The sequence below is a fragment of the Chiloscyllium plagiosum genome, unplaced genomic scaffold (genome assembly GCF_037043375.1).
Source record: "Chiloscyllium plagiosum isolate Xiang-an unplaced genomic scaffold, Cpla_swu_hap1 HiC_scaffold_26, whole genome shotgun sequence".
In the NCBI taxonomy this organism is placed as follows: domain Eukaryota; kingdom Metazoa; phylum Chordata; class Chondrichthyes; order Orectolobiformes; family Hemiscylliidae; genus Chiloscyllium; species Chiloscyllium plagiosum.
This window is the reverse complement of record NW_028270164.1, coordinates 49,102,479-49,125,078: the sequence shown is the minus strand read 5'-3', so window position 1 is coordinate 49,125,078 and position 22,600 is coordinate 49,102,479. Positions and strand designations below refer to the sequence as shown.

Genomic DNA, 22,600 nt, shown 5'->3' with positions numbered 1-22,600 from the left:
GTGTTCACTCTGCTCCCACTCCGGGCTCCAGCCTGTGTTCGCTCTGCTCCCACTCCAGGCTCCGGACTGTGTTCACTCTGCTCCAGCTCCAGGCTCCGGCCTGTGCTTTCTCTGCTCCTGCTCTGGACACCAGCTTTTCCTTTCTGTGCTCATTCTACTCCAGCTCCAGGCTCTGGCTTGGGCTCGCTCTGCACCCTCTCCGGGCTCCAGCCTGTGCTCTCTCTGCTCCCTCTCTGGGCTCCAGCCTGTGTTCACTCTGCTCCAGCTCCAGGCTCCGGCCTGTGCTCACTCAGCTCCCACTCCAGGCACCGGCCTGTGTTCACTCTGCTTCACCTCCAGGCTCCAGCTTGTGCTCACTCTGCTCCCACTCCGGGCTCCGGCCTGTGCTCACTCTGCTCCAGCTCCAGGCTCCGGCCTGTGCTTTCTCTGCTCCTGCTCTGGGCACCAGCTTTTGCTTTCTCTGCTTCTACTCCAGCCTGTGCTCACTCTGCTCCCGCTCCGGGCTCCGGCCTGTGCTCGCTCTGCTCCCGCTCCGGGCTCCGGCCTATGCTCGCTCTGCTCCCGCTCCGGGCTCCGGCCTATGCTCGCTCTGCTCCCGCTCCGGGCTCCGGCCTGTGCTCGCTCTGCTCCCGCTCCGGGCTCCGGCCTGTGCTCGCTCTGCTCCCGCTCCGGGCTCCGGCCTGTGCTCACTCTGCTCCCGCTCCGAGCTCCGGCCTGTGCTCGCTCTGCTCCCGCTCCGAGCTCCAGCCTGTGCTCGCTCTGCTCCCGCTCCGGGCTCCGGCCTGTGCTCACTCTGCTCCCGCTCCAGGCTCCAGTCACGACTCACATCCTGCAGCAGGCTGGTTCTAGACTGTGTTCTCCATCCCCTCCAGGCAGGGTACTTTAAGAAGTTGAAAGTTGGGGGGGTGGGTGAAGAAAAACTGCAGGAAGAGGAAGAGTTGCTGGCGAGTGTTGGTGCTCCAGCTGGGACAGCTTACTCTGCTGCCAACTTCACCAGAATTTTAAATTATGAAACCACAGTTTGACTCCAACCAACCCATGCTTCACCCTAATAGACGAATGGAGTTTAAAGTACTGAGCTACTTTATCTGAAATTCTAGATTCTGAGAGGTTTCCCATGATCTAAAACCCAACTTTAAACTGCTCTCCTTTTTTGTTTTTATTTTTGGACATTACTGGCTGGGCCAGCATTTACTGTCCATGTGTTATTACCCAGAGGGCATTGCTGTGAGTCTGGGGTCACATGTAGACCAGTCCAGGTCAGGTTTCCTTCCCTAAAGGCATCAATGACCCAGATAGGTGTTTCCAACAATCAACTGTCATTTTATAATCATCATTAGGCTCTTAATTCTAGACTTCCATTAAATTCAAATTCCTCCATCTTTAAAGGCAAGATTCAAACCCTGTTCCCAGAACATGACTGACATTTTGGATTAGTAATGTCATGATAATATCATTACGCCATCGCTTCCCCGAAATAAAGTTATGGTTCTTCAAATGGAATGTATTTGATAGATTAATTGTTTGGGACTGGGGTTTAGAAACCCTTCATCCCATTGAGATGAATGTTTGTAGGTTTACAGGAAGATTTACGTGGGTTGGTCAGACGGGCAGACCAGTGGAAGATGGTTTTTAACCCTGATATGTATGAGGTGATGCACTTTGGAAGAAAAAAACAAGATGAAGGAATATTTAATGAATGGGAGGGCACTGGGTAGCTCAGAGGAATAGAGGGATCTTAAGGTAATTATTGACAGTAGAGCACATGAATCGGATAGTTAAGCAGGCATGTGGGGCACTTACTTTCATCAGTCGTAACATGGAGTTTAAGGACAAGGTGGTAATGTTGGAGTTGTACACATCATCAGTCAGGCCAACAGCTGGAGTACTGTGGGCAGTTTCAGTCACCTTCCTACAGGAAGTAGCACTGGAAGGGGGTACAGAGGAAGTTGACTCCAATGTCACCTGGGATGGAGAAATTAAGGTATACGGAGAGGCTAGATAGGCTTGAATTGTTTTCTTTAGAACAGAGAAGACCAAGTGGTGACGTTATTGAGCTGTATAAGATTGTGAGGAGTTGTGTCACCATAGCGTTACCAGACCATAGGGGCTGCTCTCATTAGAGCGAGGTGACTGGTGGTGATTTAACCTGAGGGCCACCAAACCTCAAAAGAGGGGAGAGGTTGAGAAGGAGAGTCCTTCATGGTAACCACAAACCGGTGACAAGAATTGAACCCACGCTGTTGGTTTCATGCTGCTCTGTAAACCGACAATCCAGCCAACAGAGCTAGACTGATTATAAGATTGTGAGGAGGATGGATGGAGTGAACAGAGAGCAGCTTTTCCCTTTGGTTAAGGGGTTAATCACAAGAGCGCATAGTTTTAGGGTAAGGGGCAGGAGATTCAGAGGGAATTTGAGATAAAAAACATTTTCACTCAGAGGATGGTGGGAATCTGGAATTCACTGCCCATGAAGGTAGTGGAGTCTGGAAATCTTACAACCTTTAAAAAATATTTGGGTGAGTGCTTCAGATATCATAACATTCAAGGACAAGTGCAGGAAATTGGGATTAGCGCACATTTAGTGGTTGTTATTGTCAGTGCAGACTTGATGGGCCAAAGGGCCTTTTCTGCACTGTATGAATCTATGAATCACTGAATAGCCATAGCATTTACGGACTCAAGATCAATTACTTCCACATCGGTACGGTGGCTCACTGCAGGGCAACATGGTGGCTGAGTGTAGGACAGCACGGTGGCTCAGTGGTTAGCACTGCTGTCTCACAGTACCAGGGACCTGGGTTCAATTCCAGCCTCAGGTGACTGTCTGTGTGGAGTTTGCACATTCTCCCCATGTCTGCTTGGGTTTCCTCTGGGTGCTCTGCTTTCCTCCCACAATCCAAGGATGAGCAGGTCAAGTGGATTAGCCATGCTAAATTGCCTGTTGTGTTAGGCGAAGGGGTAAATGTAGGAGAATGAGTCTGGGTGGGTTGCACTTCAGCGGGTCGGTGTGGAGTTGTTGGGCCGAAGGGCCTGTTTCCACACTGTAAGTAATCTAATCTAATCTAATCTAAATTGTCCATAATTTTCCGGGATGTGTAGGCTAGGTGCTTTAATCAGGTAGAGTAGTAGGCAAACAGTAGGGTCAGGTGGGATACTGTTCAGAGGGTCAGGATGGATTTGTTGGGCCAAATGGTCTGTTTCCACACTGTAGGGATTCTATCTCAGAGGAACCCCCCCCCCCCGCCCCCCTTGCCTTGGTGTTTACAGGCCACCTTTCTAACATCCAGCCTTGGTCGAGCTGAGCATTGTGAGATTGAAACCATGGTCTTCACATGTGTAACAAACTTCTTCTTCACTTTGTCAACAACTCCGCCCCAGCTCCCCAGTTACTATCTGATCTCATAGAATCATGGAATCTGTATAGTCCAGACAGAGACTATTCGGCCCATCAAATCTGCACTCACCCTCCAAAAGGCACCCCACCCCATCGCTGTAACCCCACATTTAGCATGGCCAATCCACCTAACCTGCACTGCGGGCGGAAACCCATGCCGACATGGGGAGAATGTGCAAACTCCACACAGATAGTCACCCGAGGCTGGAATCGAACCCAGGTGCCTGATGCTGTGAGGAAGCTCTTAAAGCTGGAGAGCCAATACAAGGCCCTGTGACTCCAACTGAGCAACAGTCTGCACTGAGAGAATGCGGGTGAGCCCTGGTATCTACTCTCTCCATTTTAAATTAGCTATACCCTCACCAGCCTGGCTCCTAGGGTGGACCTTTAAGCTGACCTCGAGCACATATCCTCTCAAACTCCCTCCCAGCCCCAGGCTGCTACCGGGGCACTGTCTCCCTCTGGGTAGATGACCCTTTAGCTGTTGATCCTGGAAAACAGCAAACCAATGTGCCAGCTGGTGAGGTAAGTTTTCAGGGCCAACCCCATCCAAGTCTCTAGTTTATAATTCTCATCTTCATGTTCGCTCATGGCCCCACGGCTCCCAATCCCTTCCTTAAGGTCCTACTTGTTCAAGCAAGGTCAATTACTTGTATATCTCCAACTCGCATCACCCTCGCTCTTTCTGTCTGTGTTTAGCTGTCCGTACCACAAGTTGCAGGATTTCTGGCCTATGCCCATTTCTCACTCCATCTGACTCCTCTCTTAAGACATTCTTCAAACCAGACTGTCTGAGTAAGTGACTCTGCCACTGAAACCTTTGATGCTTGTCCAGTTTAGGTCAGCTTTTCTGTGAAACAGTGCAGGCTTTTGATTCGTGTTCAAAAACAATTCACATTTTGCAATAATTTAAAATTGTCTTTTGCAGGAGGAAAACTCCAGGACAAAATATTATTTTTAAAGAGCAAAATTAAATTTAGAAGTCTCAATACAGAAGGGTGAACATTCTAGTTAAGAAATGTTTATTGGCCTAGTTTGTACAGTTATATTTTTATAACTATATATAACGTGATGAAGATTTATAAAATTAGCGTTATTAGTTAACTTGAGTTGTAAAGTGGAGGAAAACTGAATCTTGTGGGCGGCACGGTGGCACAGTGGTTAGCACTGTTGCCTCACAGCGCCAGAGACCCGGGTTCAATTCCCGCCTCAGGCAACTGTGTGGAGTTTGCACGTTCTCCCTGTGTCTGCGTGGGTTTCCTCCCACAGTCCAAAGATGTGCAGGCCAGGTGAATTGGCCATGCTAAATTGCCCGTAGTGTTAGGTATGGGGTAAATGTAGGGGTATGGGTGGGTTGCGCCCCGACTGGGTCGGTGTGGACTTGTTGGGCCGAAGGGCCTGTTTCCACACTGTAATGTAATCTAATCAAAAAAAAATCTAATCTAATATTCAGTTCTGTGAAAGTCAAGCTTTTTATTATCAAAGTGTCAGGATATTATTTTAAACAGCAAATTTAGTTACATAACCAGCATGTTACCTGGAAGGATCATTGGCAGTGTTGACTGGCGTTTTGTGACTCACAGAGAGAGGGAGAAGGAAGCAGAACTAGAATCAAGCAGAGAAGAGCTGAAGTGCTGTTGCCCCAGCAGTCAGGGTGGGGGAGAAGTCCTGAGATACATCGAAGTCAATGGGAGAACGTACCAGGCACAGATGGCTGTGGGCATGTCTGAGGAACAAATCCCACAAGGCTGTTGAAGACATGAGTTAGGGAGCCCATGTTAATAGTGAGCTGAGTTGCAGTATGTTTAGGGGTCTCAGGGGGAAGTATTAACTGATGAAAATAGCATTGAGTGGATATTTGCCATGAGGAAAGTGATTACAATTGAGCCCTATGAGCAAGAGGCTTTAGCTTGAAGATAGGGGTGACTATTCACTGTGGCTTGAATATCTAAATATATTGTTGGGAGGAAAGGGATATATATTTTCTTTCTGATGTTTGAGATGGGATTATTCTGGTAGTTTTGTCTAGTACATCATATATAGTTTCCCCTTTGTTTAATAAACTCATGTTCGCTTGGAAAAATGTACATAGACAGCCTCTTTTCGTGACTAACATCCACAGTAAGCAAAAAGAACAATTAAACAAACAATCTAACCTAGTCCTGCTCTGCAATCTGACTTGTCCAGTGTTGCCAACAGCTGGAATCATAGCAATGAAAATGTAACAAGTTGGATACATTTCAACCTATGAGCTAAAGATGTTTCTAGTGACATAATTATTTTGTTTTTCTCTTTATGTGAAATCCCATGATATGACAGTAGTTTTGCCATCCGTTCAACCTATTCCTTCGGGAAATTGTCAAGTACGTTCACATGAAAAATGAGGATGAATCAGGGTGACCTCAGTTTTAACAGAGTGATCTATCACAATATTCCAAGGCTGGTTTCACTATGTATTTATTTTGCCTTATATACAAGTTAGTGGCTTGGCAACGGTGAAGAATAGTTTTCACTAACTAAATCAGTCTTTCAGGAAGCATTGCTTTCAAATCCACATTGTTCCCTGTTGTTTGTCATTTATAAGTCATACTAAAACAGTCTGTTAATGAACTCACAGTCAAAGAGCAATAATGTGTAACATTTGAGAACCAATAATCAGGGGAGAAGTATCAACAGAAAGAACTTGGACAGATTTGAGTTAGTCAAGGAAGAGTCAAGGTGGATTTGTAATTGTCTTTAATTCATCTATTGATGTTTTTTATGCAACAGAAAAGATTGATGTGGGAAATGTGGTAGATTCTGTTTATTTGGATTTCAAGAAAATATTTGATTGACTACCACGTAAAAGACTGTATGGCAAAATTGAGGTTCGTGAAATAGGAAGGTCAGTCTCTAATTAGATTTCAAAAATTGGTTTAAGGATGGAAAACAGTGAGCCACTGTAGATGGCTTGCTTTTTGGACTGAAGGTTGGTGCTACGTGGGTGTTCCCCAAGGGTCAAGGTCAGGGACATGGCTTTTCAGTACAATCTAGAAATAATTTAGATTGTGGAATTTTAACATTTGCTGACAATACCAACAATATAGATGAGACAAATTGCTTGCAATGTGATTTAGCTGGTGCAGCAGAATGGGTGGACAAATAGCAGATTGATTTGAATAAAGAGAAATGTGATGTGATGTTTTGGGGCAGCAGGGTTAAGGAGTGGTAATGCTGGACTTTGTGACGCTGTTTTCTAAAGATGGGCAGAAACTGAGGGGCTCAGGGGTGCAAGTGCATTGATCTTTGAAGGTGGCAGGATATATCAAGAAAGTGGTTTACAAAGAGGTCTTTGCTCTGATTTTCATATTTCCAACTGTGCCGGAACAGAGGTGGGCGGATTTTAAAAGGGCACGTGGGACCAGATACTGGGATCCATGTGAGATACGTATGGCCCCAAGGTAAGGGTGTGGGGAGCAAACCCTCACTCAGAAACCAGCCTTCACATATTCCATTCTGCAGGATGGTGCTTTCAGAGACTATACCCCAGCATACCCTTGCATCTGTTACACAGCTATTTTCCTGGACTCAGGTATGTTTTCAAATCAAACGTTCAATTGTTGTAGTAATTGCTCTCTGAATTTTCTTCCAAGCACTATTCCTCCCAGATGTATATCTATTTCTCTGACCCCAGTGGGTGTGAGTTGAGCAGCAACACATTGACTGTGCACATGCACACACAGTGCTCCACAGGGTTGGCATTGGCTACAAACAGATCGGTTAAAAATACTTTCCGGTCATGATATGAGCAGTAACAAATCAGGTGAATAAAGGAGAAGTTGTGGATAAGGTGTACTTCAATTTCCAAAAGGCTTTTGATAAGGAGCCACTTCAAAGATATAACATAAAATGAACATCCCAGCATATGAAATAGGAGCAGAAATAGATCATTTGGCCCCTCATCCCAGTTCCACCATTGTCCAAAATCATGGGCTGATCTGTTTGTATTTCAAATTCCATATTCCCATCTCACCCCAATAATTGTTGACTCCCACTGCCTTACATGAATCTATCAACATCTGCCTTAAAAATAATTTGTGTCCCTCACCTATCGCCTTTTTGAGAGAGACAGTTTTAAAGTTACACAAGTTTCAGAGAGGAAGGAATTAGAGTCATAGAGATGTACAGCATGGAAACAGACCCTTCGGTCCAACCCGTCCATGCCGACCAGATATCCCAACCCAATCTAGTCCCACCTGCCCGCACCTGGCCCATATCTCTCCAAACCCTTCCTATTCATATACCCATCCAAATGCCTCTTAAATGTTGAAATTGTACCAGCCTCCACCACATCCTCTGGCAGTTCATTCCATACACATACCACCCTCTGCATGAAAAAGTTGCCCCTTAGGTCTCTTTTATATCTTTCCCCTCTCACCCTAAACCTATGCCCTCTAGTTCTGGACTCCCTGCTCCCAGGGAAAAGACTTTGTCTATTTATCCTTTCCATGCCCCTCATAATTTTGTAAACCTCTATAAGGTCACCCCTAAACCTCCGACGCTCCAGGGAAAACAGCCCCAGCCTGTTCAGCCTCTCCCTGTAGCTCAGATCCTCCAACCCTGGCAACATCCTTGTAAATCTTTTCTGAACCCTTTCAAGTTCGTCTCATTTCTGACCTAAATGGTCAGATTTTAAAACAGTGGCCCTGCGGTCTGGATTGGCCCACAAGAGGAAACAGCCTTTTCACATCCACCTTATCAAGACCAGGGTTGTACATATTTCCATCAAGCCACATCAAACTCTTCTCATCTCCAGTGGACACAAGTTCAGTCTGTCCAACGTTTCCTCGCAAAGTAATCCATTCATTCCAGGTATCAATCTCGTAAGCCATCTCTGCATTTTCTTCAATACATTCACATCCTTCTTCAAATAAGAACACCAAAACTGCAAACACTGTTTTAGATGCGGTTTCACCAATGCTAGGTGCAACGAAAGCACAACATTTTCACTTTTATGTGTGATTCCTCTCATAATAAATAACCGAATTTCATTAACCTCCTTGATTAAATGCAGTACCTGTCGACAAACGTTTGTGGTTCATGCACTAGAACACCTGAAACCTCTGCACCTTAGAGTTCTGCAGTCGTCCTCCATTTAAGTAAGGCCCTTTTTTTGCATCCTTCCTGCCAAAGTTAATGACTTCACATTTTCCCACATTATACTCAATCTGCCTGATTTTTGCCACTCAATCAATCTATCTATCGATATCTGTTAGTGATATGACATTTGGATATGTACATGAATAGGAAGGGTTCTGTGGGATATGGGTCAGGAGCAGGCAGGTGGGAATAGTTTAGTTTGGGATGACGTTCAGCATGGACTGGTTAGACTGGAGGGTCTGTTTCTGTGCTTTATGGCTCTATGATTTCTAGACAACATACTTTCCCATCTGTCTCAGTGTCATCTGTGAATTTTGTTACTATGTATTTACCTCACCCATTTTTCTAATCTTTGTTATTACACACTTCTGGAAGAGGTGGGATTATGAACTTGGGCGTCTCGGTTCAGGGGGTACGGACATTAGCATGTGCCTTCATCTAAATGACTGATTTAAATTGTAAAACATTGAGGCTCAGTACTAGCCCCTGCAGACACCACTCACCATTTCCTATCAATTAGGCAAAGATCCATTTATACATACTCACTGTTTTCTATCAGTCAATCTCCTATCCGCGTGAATATTTTACCTCTAGACCATGAGCTTTCATTTTGCTCAATAACCATTGATGTGACACTTTATCAAATATCTTCCAGAAATCCAAGTAAATCTACAGGCTCCCCTTTACTCACAGAACATGTTACTCCATCAAAGAACTCCAATAGATTAGTTAAACATGATTTCCCTTTCACAAACCATGTTCACTCGTTCTGGTTATCTTGAGTTTTCAAAAGTACACTGCTTAACGAACAGTTCTGATACATTTCCCACAACTACTAACTAGCCTACAGATTTCTGATTTCTACCTCTCTACCATCTTGAATAAAAAGCTTGTGTTTTCTACTTTCCAGTTCAAATTAATCTTTCCTGAATCAAGAAGTGTTTGGAAAATTAACACTGACAAATCTATTAACTCACTGTCAACCTGTTTTAAGACCCTAGGATGATGTGCATCTGAACCCAGAGACATGGGAACCCGCAGTTCTATTAGTTTACTCTGTACAGCTTTATTGGTGATTGCCAAATCACCATGTTTGAATTTAGTCAAAGCGCAGTCAGACAGATTCTCGATCAACAGGATATCGAAGATTATGGGAGGTGCCAACAGGAAAGTGGAGCTGAGATTGTAACCAGATTGGCCCTGACTTTATTGAATCATAGACCAGCCCTGCTAGGCCAAATCATCTATTAGAGAACAAGGAACAAAGAAAATTTACAGCCCAGGAACAGGTCCTTCGGCCCTCCAAGCCTGAGCCGATCCAAATCCACTGTCTAAACCTGTTGCCCAATTCCTAAGCATCTGCTCCCCACCTACTCGTGCATCTGTCCAGACACATCTTAAATGAATCTACCGTGCCTGCTGGCAACGCGTTCCAGACACCCACCAACCTCTGTGTAAAATACTTGCCACGTGTATTCCCCTTAAAAAATTTTACCTCTCACCTTGAACGCATGACCTCTCGTTATTGAATCCTTCACCCTGGGAAAATGCTTATCTCTATCTACCCTGTGTGTACCCTTCATGATTTTATAGACCTCAATCAGGTCCCTCCTCAATCTCCTTTTTTCTAATGAAAACAATCCTAACCTACTCAACCTCTCTTCATGGCTAGCTTCTTCCATACCAGGCAACATCCTCATAAAACTTCTTTGTACCCTCTCCAAAGCGTCCACATCCTTTTGGTGACCAGAACTATACACAGTATTCTAAATGTGGCCGAAACAATGTCTTGTACAGTTTTAACATGACCTGCCAGCATCTATACTCAATACCCCGTCCGATGAAGGCAAACATTACTGCTCCTAAGTCCAATATTCTAAACAGTTATCATTAAGCAGCATTCATTACTTTCCAAGTCAGCAACAGGCCTCTGTCAGATCATTCTGCTGTGAATTGTAAGGATGCTAAAGATATATCGATGTAGACACAGTAATGGACAGTGAAGGCAGGGGGAGTGGATGCGTCTATTCCTAGATGTGATTAGTATAGAGATTAGTCAGGTTAATCAGCCACATCACTCCCTGGGTGTGAGGAGCTTTACTTCAACAGACTGTGTGATTTGGCAGGACCCCAGTAATGGCCCTGGGCTCATGCTGTGAGTGAGGTCAAACTTCTCTCCCAGGATTCCTTTGCTTACTCAAGTTCAGGTTAGCTCACCACCTGCTGAGGGGCAACTCGAATGTGTTCGACGTCTTTCCTGTTTTATTCCTCACTGTTCGCTGTGAGCCAGGGTCTGAGGGACTGACAGAGGCTGAACCAGCTGCACCTGGCGGCAGGGTGGAGGGGGCTAGTGTGGGCCGCTGACGAGGATGTCTGAGGAGAAGGTGAGCAAGTCGATGGGGGACGGAGGGTGGTTAGCTCATAGGAATGAAAATGGGTTTTGGAATGAAATTATATATTTGTTTTGGAAATGGAAACCTGATTTTCATTGGCATGAGCAGTGCTGCAAGCTTTCAGACAGAACGTAATGTTGCTTTGTGTTGGGCCTGAAGGATTTAGTGTTACCTTGGTGTCTAAGCAGATTGAGATTCAATTTGTTGTAATGGTTAACCCTTACACTACTCAATGACCTTGTCCCAGCCACATTCAGTTCCCCTGCTCACTACTTGCTTTATTGTAAAATTCTAATTAATTTTAAATTTAATTTTTGAAATTAGCATGGGGCTTTGGAAAAACCTAACTTTTCTGAAATCTCTGTGAGTGCATGACACTGATTGATATATTACGTCAGTACTTGAAAACCATGCATGAGGTTTTGTAAAACTGACCTTGCCAGTGCAAGGGACAATATTAATCAGCAAACACAGGGAGATAGGTGAACAAGACTCAGAGCACACTAGGATATAGATGGCAGAGGTTTGAATCACCTGTAGTTTAAAGTGGGGTAACATTTAAGGGGAAATTAAATGAGCATGAAAGGGAGAGGAGAATATGTTGTTACAGTAAACACCCATTATTTTCACTTATGTCCTTCAGGCAAGGAGACTGCCATCCATACCCAGTCTGGACTATATGTGACTCCAGACCGACAGCAAAACAATTTACTCGTTTAGAAAGGCCAGGCGAGTTACTCACTGCCACTTTCTCAACGGTAATTAGAGCTAGAATGTCAGTGCTAGCCTTGTCAATGACACCCATATCATAGGAATGAATAAAAAAAAAACAGGCATTTATCTAATGTAATTGGCAAAGATATACAAGGAGAACATATTTTTGCAACAAGTTGCCAATCCTGCACAAGCAGTTTGTATCACTGTTCATCATATTGTCCAACCTCTTAATATTGCTCATTACAAGGTAGATTTGCTTCAGGCTAGGAATCTAAAGGGCTCATTTGGTCTACCTCTAGATAGTCTAATAAGAAAGGACTCTTCACTGAAATAATGTTATGGACCAAACCAAACACTCTTCAAATATATCAAGGAGATAGTCTAGACACTAACCTTTATCTTATTTAAAGTATAAGGGTGCTGTGTTCCAAAAGTAATTCAGTTGGTCACATGACTTCGCTTTAAGCAAAACCCATTTTATTCTTACATCCAGCTAAAATACAAACAAAAGAAAGAAGAATTTGTATAACTTTAACTCTGTTGGCAAACCTTACTGAATAATAGGGTGGTTATGGTCGGGGATTTTAACTTTGCAAACATAGACTGGGACTACCATAGCGTTAAGGGTTTAGATGGAGAGGAATTTGTTAAGTGTGTACAAGAAAAGTTTCTGATTCAGTATGTGGATGTACCTACTAGAGAAGATGCAAAACTTGACCTACTCTTGGGAAATAAGGCAGGGCAGGTGACTGAGGTGTCAGTGGGGGAGCACTTTGGGGCTAGCAACCATAATTCCATTAGTTGTAAATTAGCGATGGAAAAGGATAGACCAGATCTAAAAGTTGAAGTCCTAAATTGGAGAAAGGCCAATTTTGGAAGTATTAGACAAGAACTTTCAAAAGTTGATTGAGGCAGATGTTCGCAGGTAAAGGGGCGGCTGGAAAATGGGAAGCTTCAAAAATGAGATAATGAGAGTCCAGAGAAAGTATATTCCTGTCAGGGTGCGAGGCAAGGCTGTTAGGTATAGGGAAAGCTGGATGACAACAGAAGTTGAGGGTTTGGTGACGAAAAAGGAGGAAGCATATGTCAGGTATAGACAAGATAGATCGAATGAATCCTTGGATGAGTATAAAGGCAGTAGGAGTATACTTAAGAGGGAAATCAGGAGGGCAAAAAGGGGACATGAGATAGCTTTGGCAAAGAGAATTAAGAAGAATCCAAAGGGTTTTTACAAATACATTAAGGACAAAAGGATAACTGGGGAGAGAATAGGGCCCCTCAAAGATCAGCAAGGTGGCTTTTGTGTGGAGCTGCAGGAGATGGGGGAGATACTAAATGAATATTTTGCATCAGTATTTACTGTGGAAAAAGACATGGAAGATATAGACTGTAGGGAAATGGATGGTGACATCTTGTAAAATGTCCATATTACAGAGGAAGAAGTGCTGGATGTCTTGAAACGCATAAAAGTTGATAAATCCCCAGGACCCCTGATCAGATATACCCTTGAATTCTGTGGGAAGCTAGAGAAGAGATTATTGGGCCTCTTACTGAGTTATTTGTATCATCGATTGTCACAGGTGAGGTGCCAGAAGACTGGAGGTTTGCTAACGTGTTGCCACTGTTTAAGAAAGGTGGTAAGGACAAGCCAGGGAACTATAGACCAGTGAGCTTGACGTTGGTGGTGGGAAAGTTGTTGGAGGGAATCCTGAGGGACAGGATGTACATGTATTTGGAAAGGCAAGGACTGATTCGGGATAGTCAACATGGCTCATGTCGCACAAACTTGATTGAATTTTTTGAAGAAGTAACAAAGAGGATTGATGAGGGCAGAGTGGTAGGTGTGATCTATATGGACTTCAGTAAGGCGTTCAACAAGGTTCCCCATGGGAGACAGGTTAGCAAGGTTAGAGCTCATGGAATACAGGGAGAACTAGCCATTTGGATACAGAACTGGCTCAAAGGTAGAAGACAGAAGGTGGTGGTGGAGGGTTGTTTTTCAAACTGGAGGCCTGTGACCAGTGGAGTGCCACAAGGATCGGTGCTGGGTCCACTACTTTTCATCATTTATATAAATGATTTGGATATGAGCATAAGAGGTACAGTTAGTAAGTTTGCAGATGACACCAAAATTGGAGGTATAGTGGACAGCGAAGAATTACAAGATCTTGACCAGATGGGTCAATGGGCCGATAAGTGGCAGATGATGTTTAATTCGGATAAATGTGAGGTGCTGCATTTTGGTAAAGCAAATCTTACCAGGACTTATATATTTAATGGTAAGGTCCGAGGGAGTGTTGCTGAACAAAGAGACCTTGGAGTGCAGGTTCATAGCTCCTTGAAAGTGGAATCGCAGATAGATAGGATAGTGAAGAAGGCATTTGGTATGCTTTCCTTTATTGGTCAGAGTATTGAGTACAGGAGTTGGGAGGTCATGCTGCAGCTGTACAGGACATTGGTTAGGCCACTGTTGGAATATTGCTGCAATTCTGGTCTCCTTCCTATTGGAAAGATGTTGTGAAACTTGAAAGGGTTCAGAGTAGATTTACAAGGATGTTGCCAGGGTTGGAGGATTTGAGCTATAGGGAGAGGTTGAATAGACTAGGGCTATTTTCCCTGGAGCATCGGAGGCTAATGGGGTGACCTTATAGATGTTTACAAAATCATGAGGGGCATGGATAGGGTAAATAGGCAAAGTATTTTCCCTGGGGTTGGGGAATCCAGAACTAGAGGGCATAGGTTTAGGGTGAGAGGGGAAAGATAAAGAAAAGACCTAAGGGGCAACATTTTCATGCAGAGGGTGGTACGTGTATGGAATGAGCTGCCAGAGGAAGTGATGGAGTCTGGTACAATTGCAACATTTTAAAGGCATCTGGATGGGTGTGTGAATAGGAAGGGTTTGGAGGGATATGGGCCGCGTGCTGGCAGGTGGGACTAGATTGGGTTGGGATATCTGGTCAGCATGGACGGGTTGGACCAAAGGGTCTGTTTCCATGCTGTACATCTCTATGTCACCATAAGGATAGTAAGATTTGGAATACTGGATGACAAGAGATATTGAAAGTTTAGTCTAAAAAATAAAGAAAAATATGTAAGGATTAGGAAATTAAAATCAGATAAAACCCTGAAAGGAAGTAGAAAAGAACTTGAAGAGGAATTCAGCTGGCTGAAAGGCTGATGAAATGTCTTTGGTAAGTAGGATTAAGGAGAATCCCAAAGCATTTTATATGTATATTAGGAGCAAGAGCGTAATTAAGGAAAGGGTAGGTCCACCATATCCATTTGTTCCAGTCTCTCCCAAAACAGGAAACATCCTTTTTACATCCACCTTGTCAACTCAAGAGCTTTCATATTTTGATACAATCGACTCCCATTCTTCTCAACCCCAAAGAGTAAGGGCTGAAAATGTGTTGCTGGAAAAGCGCAGATGGTCAGGCAGCATCCAAGGAGCAGGAGAATCGACGTTTCGGGCATGAACCCTTCTTCCTTGAATGTTGCCTGACATGCTGCGCTTTTCCAGCAACACATTTTCAGCTCTGATCTCCAGCATCTGCAGTCCTCACTTTCTCCCCAAAGAGTAAGGGTCCAACCTGTTCAACTTCTCTTCATCCCAGGAACGGGTTGAGAGAACCTTCCTGGAACTGCTTCTTTCAATCTCAGAGATGTGTTTGAGGGATAGCTAGATGAGAGGAGAAAGGGTATGGAGGGTTACTGTGATAGATTTAGATGAGGAAAGATGAGGGGAGGTTAAAAGCTGGCACAGGTTGGGCCAAGTGTCCAGTTTCTGTCCATAGCCTCCCCTAAACATATTAGAATGTTTTGCATTATACTGAACAATAGGGGAGACAAGGTCAGAGGCAAGTGAATGCAATAATTTGAAGTGTGTGATTTTCCCAGAGGAGATACCTTAAGGATGATGGCTGCCATTTGGGAAGAGGTGGCCAATCAAGTTAGGCTGCTAGGTGTGTTTTTGAGGAGTGTTTTTGCCTGAACTATTTTATCTTGTCTGACACATAAACTGCGTCAGAACCTTGTAAAAACAGATGAGATGCTGGACAGCAGATTGCTGTTGAGTTAAGTGGTAGCTATGCCCTTGTTTCTTAAAAAGCAGGAAACTGCACAGAGAAGCTCTTGGATATTCTGAGAGTCTCCCTCGAGGTAGCTGAGCTCAATTTAAGAAAGGTTTGAGGGGAGCCAGGGAAGAAGGAAGTACCTGGAGTTAGTGGTCAGTTATAGGAGTGATCACAATGAGCTGTCAGCTAATTGTCCAGCAGAGGTGCTTGTGAATGATGGCATGCCAGTCATGGGATCCACCTACTGAGAAGTGTCCTGGAGCAGTGAGGAGAAGGAATGGGTATGAGGGATGAGCAGTTACTGGGCAAGGGGCATGAAGGTGCTCTCCATAGCAGAAGTGCTTTATGAGCAACAATTGCACCTCTTGAGTTCAGCTAGTGCCTAATCTGTGTGTTGTCCTGTAGGAGAACCTTCAACCTCAGAGGGCAATGGACACCTCCGTCATGAGTTTTCAGGGTGATAGTTGCCTTCAGTTTTCTAGCATTGGGTTTGTTTCAGGGATTGGAAGTGGGTGTGCACGGGACCCCACAATTGGCTGCCCACATCAGCAGCTGTCAGGTGGCAGCTGAGATGCCACTTTGGACAAGACATTGGCCTTCATTGCATTGTCCACAGAGGCAGCCCTTCAGGGCCAGATAAATATTGGTGGAAGGTATATCTCAATGGCAGAGTTCCCTTGTGTGTGAGGCATAAGAACCATTCAGACAGGAACATGGTTAGGATAGGTATGGAGGGATATGCAGGCAAACGGAATAAGTTTAAATTGCAAAAACTGGGCGGCATGGGCACATTGGCCTGAAGGGTCTGTTTCCACGTTGTAGACCTCTATGACTGTTTGTGTGATTGATGGCAATCATTGCTGTCTGTGGGGACTTGCTGAACACAACTTCGCTGCTGCACTACAACAGTGACCAGGTTCCAGAAGTACTTTGTTGACTGGAAAGTGCTTTGTGATGTTCCAATAGCTCACGGAAAGTGTTTTTTCTTTCCTTTTACAATACAATTTGTTTCGTCTGAGGTAGCCACAGGTTGTACAGTTCCTCAGCTAGCCGACAGCCTCCATAGGTGGTTTCTAGCTGACAAGAATTACTCTGGAAACAGCTTCTGACCCCTGTAGAAAACTCCACAGCAGAGGCACAGTGGCAATTAAATACTGCCACCACAGCACCAGGGCCACCACTGAGGACACCATTTAGGGAGTGGTCAATGGGCCTCCCTCTAGTATGACTTGTCCAAGCTGTCAAGTACATGGTGCCTGCTGCTCTCCACACCAAGTGGCCCTGCAGAGATAGCTGGAAGTAGAGGACCATGTGGAGCAGTGATCTGTGCTGTCAGAGGAGGGGGACACTGATGAGGAGAACCAGTCTTTGCTGCAAGGTTCACAAAGTAAGAGGGCAACACATTGAGCAGAGTGACACGGAGCCAGGGCCAAAGCATAGCACAGGGTCAAAGTCATATTGGAGCAGAAATGTATTCTGGTATTACAGACTCCTCTGCTGGAGAAAAGTGAGCCAGGTTCTGTGATTAGGACTCCCAACATGTGATGGAGAGAATCTGTTGGAATTAGAAAGAATTCAGACAGCAAAGCAAAGTAGTTGGATGGATTCACTGAAATTACACAGCAAGGAAAAGTAAAAAACAGTTGCTCGTTGCATTACTTCTTGCCAAATGATATTTTTATTAAATACTTACTGGTGTTGAGGATTTTCTTTGCATTTAAATTACACCGATAATTTTATTCATGTGTGTTTGATTTCTGATTATAGTAATAAAAAATGTGTGACCCAATTTGTAAATTTTGATGTTGGTTTTGTATTCCTGGAGCTTTTACATGTACCATTTAATATTTTAACGTATAAATAGTTCTTCTTAACCCAGCTGTTTCTGAATTTTTAGCACTGATGGAAAGCCAATGACAAATATACTTCTTAAGCAGCTTGCAGATTGATGCTGTTTAGTTATGATCAGGGGACCACTTTAGAAAAAGAATATGATCTAATAAATGATTAAAGACAAATCATTTCATTCCCATGAAACTGTGTAGATTAGACAGAAGATTTATCATCTACTTTGATGTCAAACCCAACATCATGTGACCATCCCTTTGTTACCTTCTTGCAAGTCCTCCAACATAGAGCTCCCCTATGGCTGGAGGCTGCTTAAGTGGTTGAATTGCTCATGGTGTCCCTCCATGGAGTGTCAGCCTATTGTCATAGTGGGTTTTAGAACATACCATGTGTACAAGAACAAAGGGTCAGCACCAGAGGATGGGAGGCTCTTAAATAATGGCCTCATCAACGTCATCTCTTCCTGCCTCAGCCCTTTCATGATTCATTTGTGAGTCTGCAGTGACCTGGAGCAAGAAAAGGTTTGACTAACTGTCGGTTTGGGATGGGTCAATGCTGCAAGATGTATCATTCATGCCATCTGCAGCAATTCACTGGGACCTGCTGCAAAACGTTTTCCATCAGAGGTTGGTCATTGTTTCAGAGGAGGACCAGATGCACATATTCGTCTGAGACAGCGCTGTGCTCACGGTCAGGAATGGACTCCTCCATTCTCTGTCCAAGAGTCCCCACTGCTTCAGATACTCTGCTGGATGAGCACACACCTATGATTGGAGGTGCACCCCCAGCTCCTGCTTTATAGATGGCCCCTGAGCGAAACATCTCCAGCCAGGTACATGTGGCTAGAGCTGTCCTCTGTCCTTTGATGGGGATTGCCCACTGCACTGCATCTTTCCACATGTAACATAATGCTCATCTTGTGCCATCTGTTCTAACACGACATTGAGACAGGCTTCTCTGAACACTAGAGTCAGTCTGTATGTTAAGGCACATCAAGGCACTCTGAGTGATCCAGCTACAACCACATCGATGGCTGTCCGACACCTTTATATGGAGCCTGGAGCATCCAGTTCCCACCTTCTGATTGCCAAATGGAACAATGATCATGGAGAAAAATACTTAATTAGTTATCGCCTGCAATAGTCATCCTAACATTGCACTGTGAGTTCTGGTGTGTGTTACACTGAGTGAGACTATTAAGGACTCAGCTGCATTATTGAACTAAGATTACCTAAACCTTCCAAATACAGAGGACAGCAAGAGAAGACTTTGTAACAAAATGAGCAGTGACTGTAATCCACTTCGTTAATGCCCTTTAGAGAAGGAAACTGCCATCCTTGCCTGATCTGGCCTACTTGTGGCTCCACCGCAATGTGGTTGACTCTTAACTGCCCTCTGGGCAATTAGGGATGGGCAATAAATGCTGGTCTAGCCAGCAACACCATCATCACATGAATGAATAAAAAAACCTCACTCTTTGTTACCCATTGATTCTCTCGTTGTGGATTTAGATTTTTCTTCATTGGCTGGGAGTCTATGTCCCTATCTCCCACAATCAATGAGGAGTTGGTGTATCGTCTACACACTCTCCTCTTAAAACTATTACTTAAACATTAAAAAGGGAAATGCTGTGTAAGTTCCCAGAATACTAAACCAGCTTCAAAATTAACAAGTTGTGTTGCATAATTATAGTTTTATGCACAACCAAATTGTACATATGACCAAAATTACCCCAGTAATTTACATGACAAAAAATGTCCTTAACACCAGTAAATATTAACCAAATTATCATCATTTCAATGTATCTGCAGTTTTCAATTTGAGCTATAGGAGGAATTTGGATTAGAGAAGGTTTCCTATGCTCTGCCTTTGTAATATTTCTTCATTCAACCAAATGATTTATGTGACTCTGATGGAGATTTCCACAGCCATCATGAGACATGTGAATGCCCCTCGACTCTTTAAAATGACTCCAATCACAGACTTCTCTTTATCCGATCATAATCCATCTTTGCTTTTGCCATTGCTTTTACTTTGCAATTGATGTCAGCTTTGAGCAACTAAACCTGGTTTAAACATTAGCTGTGAAACCTAGAGTGGAGTATTCTGCAAGAAAATAGAAATCATCCAGCCTGCATTGAAGAGGAACGTGGAAATTACTGCCAAAGAAGTCATTGCACGGAAACTTCTACAGAGACTTCTTCCCGACCTGTACACCTCTTAATGTAACACCATTCAACACTTGGTGATAGGAATAGATTGAATTTGACTCCCTCCTAACTCAGAAATATTTTCCCTGGCCCAGAATTGCAGGCTGAGCTGAGGCTCCAAGTCCCTGGCTAGGCCCAGGCACCTGAAGAAGCTGTAGCACCGGTAATAGGGACGGCCACGGACCCTGATGACCGGTGGCCTGGAGGAACTTTGGATGGGGAACAGGAGGGAAGGAACCTGTGCAACCCTAGGCCCATGACTTCAGTTCAAACGCGGCAGCCATGATTCTGGCAGCGGTGGAGGCCCAGAATCAAGACTCCGGAGCCCATTACACGAGACCCTGGAGCCTGTTTCACAGACTCTGGCTAATGTCAAGCAGCGACTGGAGAAGCACTAGAGGAGGAACAAGAAGAAGAGAGAAAGGTGAACTCTGTTGCAGTAAAATCTTGCATTATCCTCCGTGTTTCAGGATGGCACCAGAGCAAGGTGACTCTTTGTGTATTACACGTGAAAAAACACTTTTCTTCTGTCGAAGTCTCTGTATTTTTTACATACACATGACAATAAATCTAAATCTAATTCTAAGCTCTTCTGAGGTAAACTATGGATCAATATCTGACTCCAACCGCTCTGGCAACACATAAATTGCAAATCAACCTCCCAATACCTGAATAGTTTTGGCCCTTATGGAACTGGGTATAGAATTAACATTTATCCATTTGTTATAGCCATCAGCCAAGCCAAGAAATCAGTACACACTTATTCCCATGGTTCTCTTGCATTTGACCAGGAAATGGCAGAACTCTTGTTTGATTGATTCTCATTCAACACTTCTCAATGTTTCACCAACTCTTCAATCTCTCTATCTAACTTTGGATAGCAAAAGTAGTTTTGGTAGCAGCTTTAATAATGATCATCCCTGTAATGGTCTTGTTCCTCCAACAAACTCCCTGTAAACATGAATGTAGTAATGTTTCTTACACCCTATAGCAGGCAGCCTTGATCGACACGCCATTGAGTGCGAAATACTGCTGCAATTTCTCATCATTCGCTCTTTACTCAACTATTCATGGCATAATGGAACAGTTCCCTGAGAAGCCCATCATTCCAAGCATCTTCACTACTGGCATGTCATTTATGTGTGTAAAATAATTTACAAGTAACTCAGTGGCCAGGAATCAATCAGTTGTCAAGGTCAATCTCAAAAGAGTGCTTCCTTTTGCATGATCTGCTGATGTAGAATATTGAATACCAGACTGATGGATATTACAATTAATACCCATCTCTAATGCCACGTTACACTGGAGATGGTCTCCCTCCTCTGAACCAAATATGATTGTAAAGGCTTTGTGGTCAGTTAACAAACTCAACTTCCTACTGTCCAGAATTTTGTGGAACTTAAGTAACACCATAGATAATTGCAAAAGCCTCTTTCACAATTTGTGAACAAGTTTGCTCTGACTTTGTTAAAGTATTCTCCACATCATCCTCCAGTGTGTGAGCTAACACCTTACCGAACTCCTATGGTGAGGCTTCACTTGCAAAACATAATCGTTTGTTGTGGTGACATTGGATCAAAACAGCATCACCAGTTTGTACTTTCTTCATTTCTTCATATATTCACTGTTACACCACAGACCAATCCTAACCTATTCCATCATTGAGCAGATATTATTCAAGTAAACGTATTAACTACATATGGGATGAACTTTGAACAATCCTATGAAGTTTCCAATTTCTTCTTTATTCCCTCTTTAGTTTCAAAATTCTCTCATCCTTCCCCTGAATTAGGTTAGTACCTTCCCCATTTCTTTGATGACCCAAGCATGTTACCACTTTGTGACATTCTGGCTTGATGCCTTACTCCTGAGAATAATATAGGACTTTCTTCCACCTTACATTTTGCGTACTGCCTCAGTTGCAGTTCATTCGATTGTCATCGCAAAAGAAACATCGCTCTCTAAACACCTCGTCTGTGATGCTTCTGGAACTCTGTGAGACTGGATGTAAGTTTACTCGCTGAGCTAGAAAGTTCATTTTCAGACATCTGAAAATGAACCTTCCAGCTCAGTGAGCAAACTTACGCAGAGAGTGATAAGGGCGTGGAATGCCCTACCTGCTAATGTAGTCAACTCAGCCACATTAGGGAAATTTAAACAATCCTTAGATAAGCACATGGATGATGATGGGATAATGTAGGGGGACGAGCTGAGAATAGTTCACAGGTCGGCGCAACATTGAGGGCCGAGGGACCTGCTCTGTGCTGTATTGTTCTATGTTCTAATCAGAACCTCAACCTGAGCTACAAATCTTCTCAAAACCCGCTAACTCTGTGAGACTTTAAATGATAACCTTTCATACTGATACAACCTTCTCTGAGTCAGCAATTCCTGGCTCATTTCAATCTCTTGCATCTTCTAATTGAGAGTAGAAATCTATTAAGAAGAAATGAGCAATATGATGCTAATAAGTTAGAATCCCAACAAGTGGAGTCAGCACAGTTTTATGAAATGGAAATTGAGTTTGATTACTTTATTATTGAGGAGATACCATTCAAGAGTGGAGTTAGAGGCTGCAGTCCTTTCATTTTAGTGGCTGACCAGGAACCTTTTGCCCCAACCTGCTAATCAGAGAATCCCTATAGTGTGGAAACAGGTCATTTGACCCCATGAGACCATAATCAATTTGTTCTATCTGGCTCTGATTACTTTAATCTGTACGGTACATGCATTGCTGACAGTTTGGAGACAGGTGAGTTATCACTTAACCTTCCGTGATTTACTGATTTGTTTTTATATCTTATTTTGTGATAAATAAAGAAT

The 22,600-nt window shown here is 43.7% G+C and overlaps 1 protein-coding gene across 9 annotated transcripts in view; it reads left to right on the top strand.

Annotated features, from left to right (window-relative positions):
- LOC122562946 (tubby protein homolog) overlaps positions 1–22,600 on the top strand; it is a 131,131-nt gene that overhangs the window by 16,953 nt on the left and 91,578 nt on the right. For 2 of the 9 annotated variants that reach the window (XM_087973701.1, XM_087973700.1), the window contains exon 1: positions 10,672–10,920. The exons of the other annotated variants lie outside the window; for them this stretch is intronic. In XM_087973701.1, coding sequence (XP_087829827.1) covers positions 10,906–10,920 — 15 coding nt within the window. In that variant the 5' untranslated portion in view covers positions 10,672–10,905. Of the gene's footprint in view, positions 1–10,671; positions 10,921–22,600 lie in introns of those variants that run through there. 9 annotated transcript variants of the gene reach the window in all.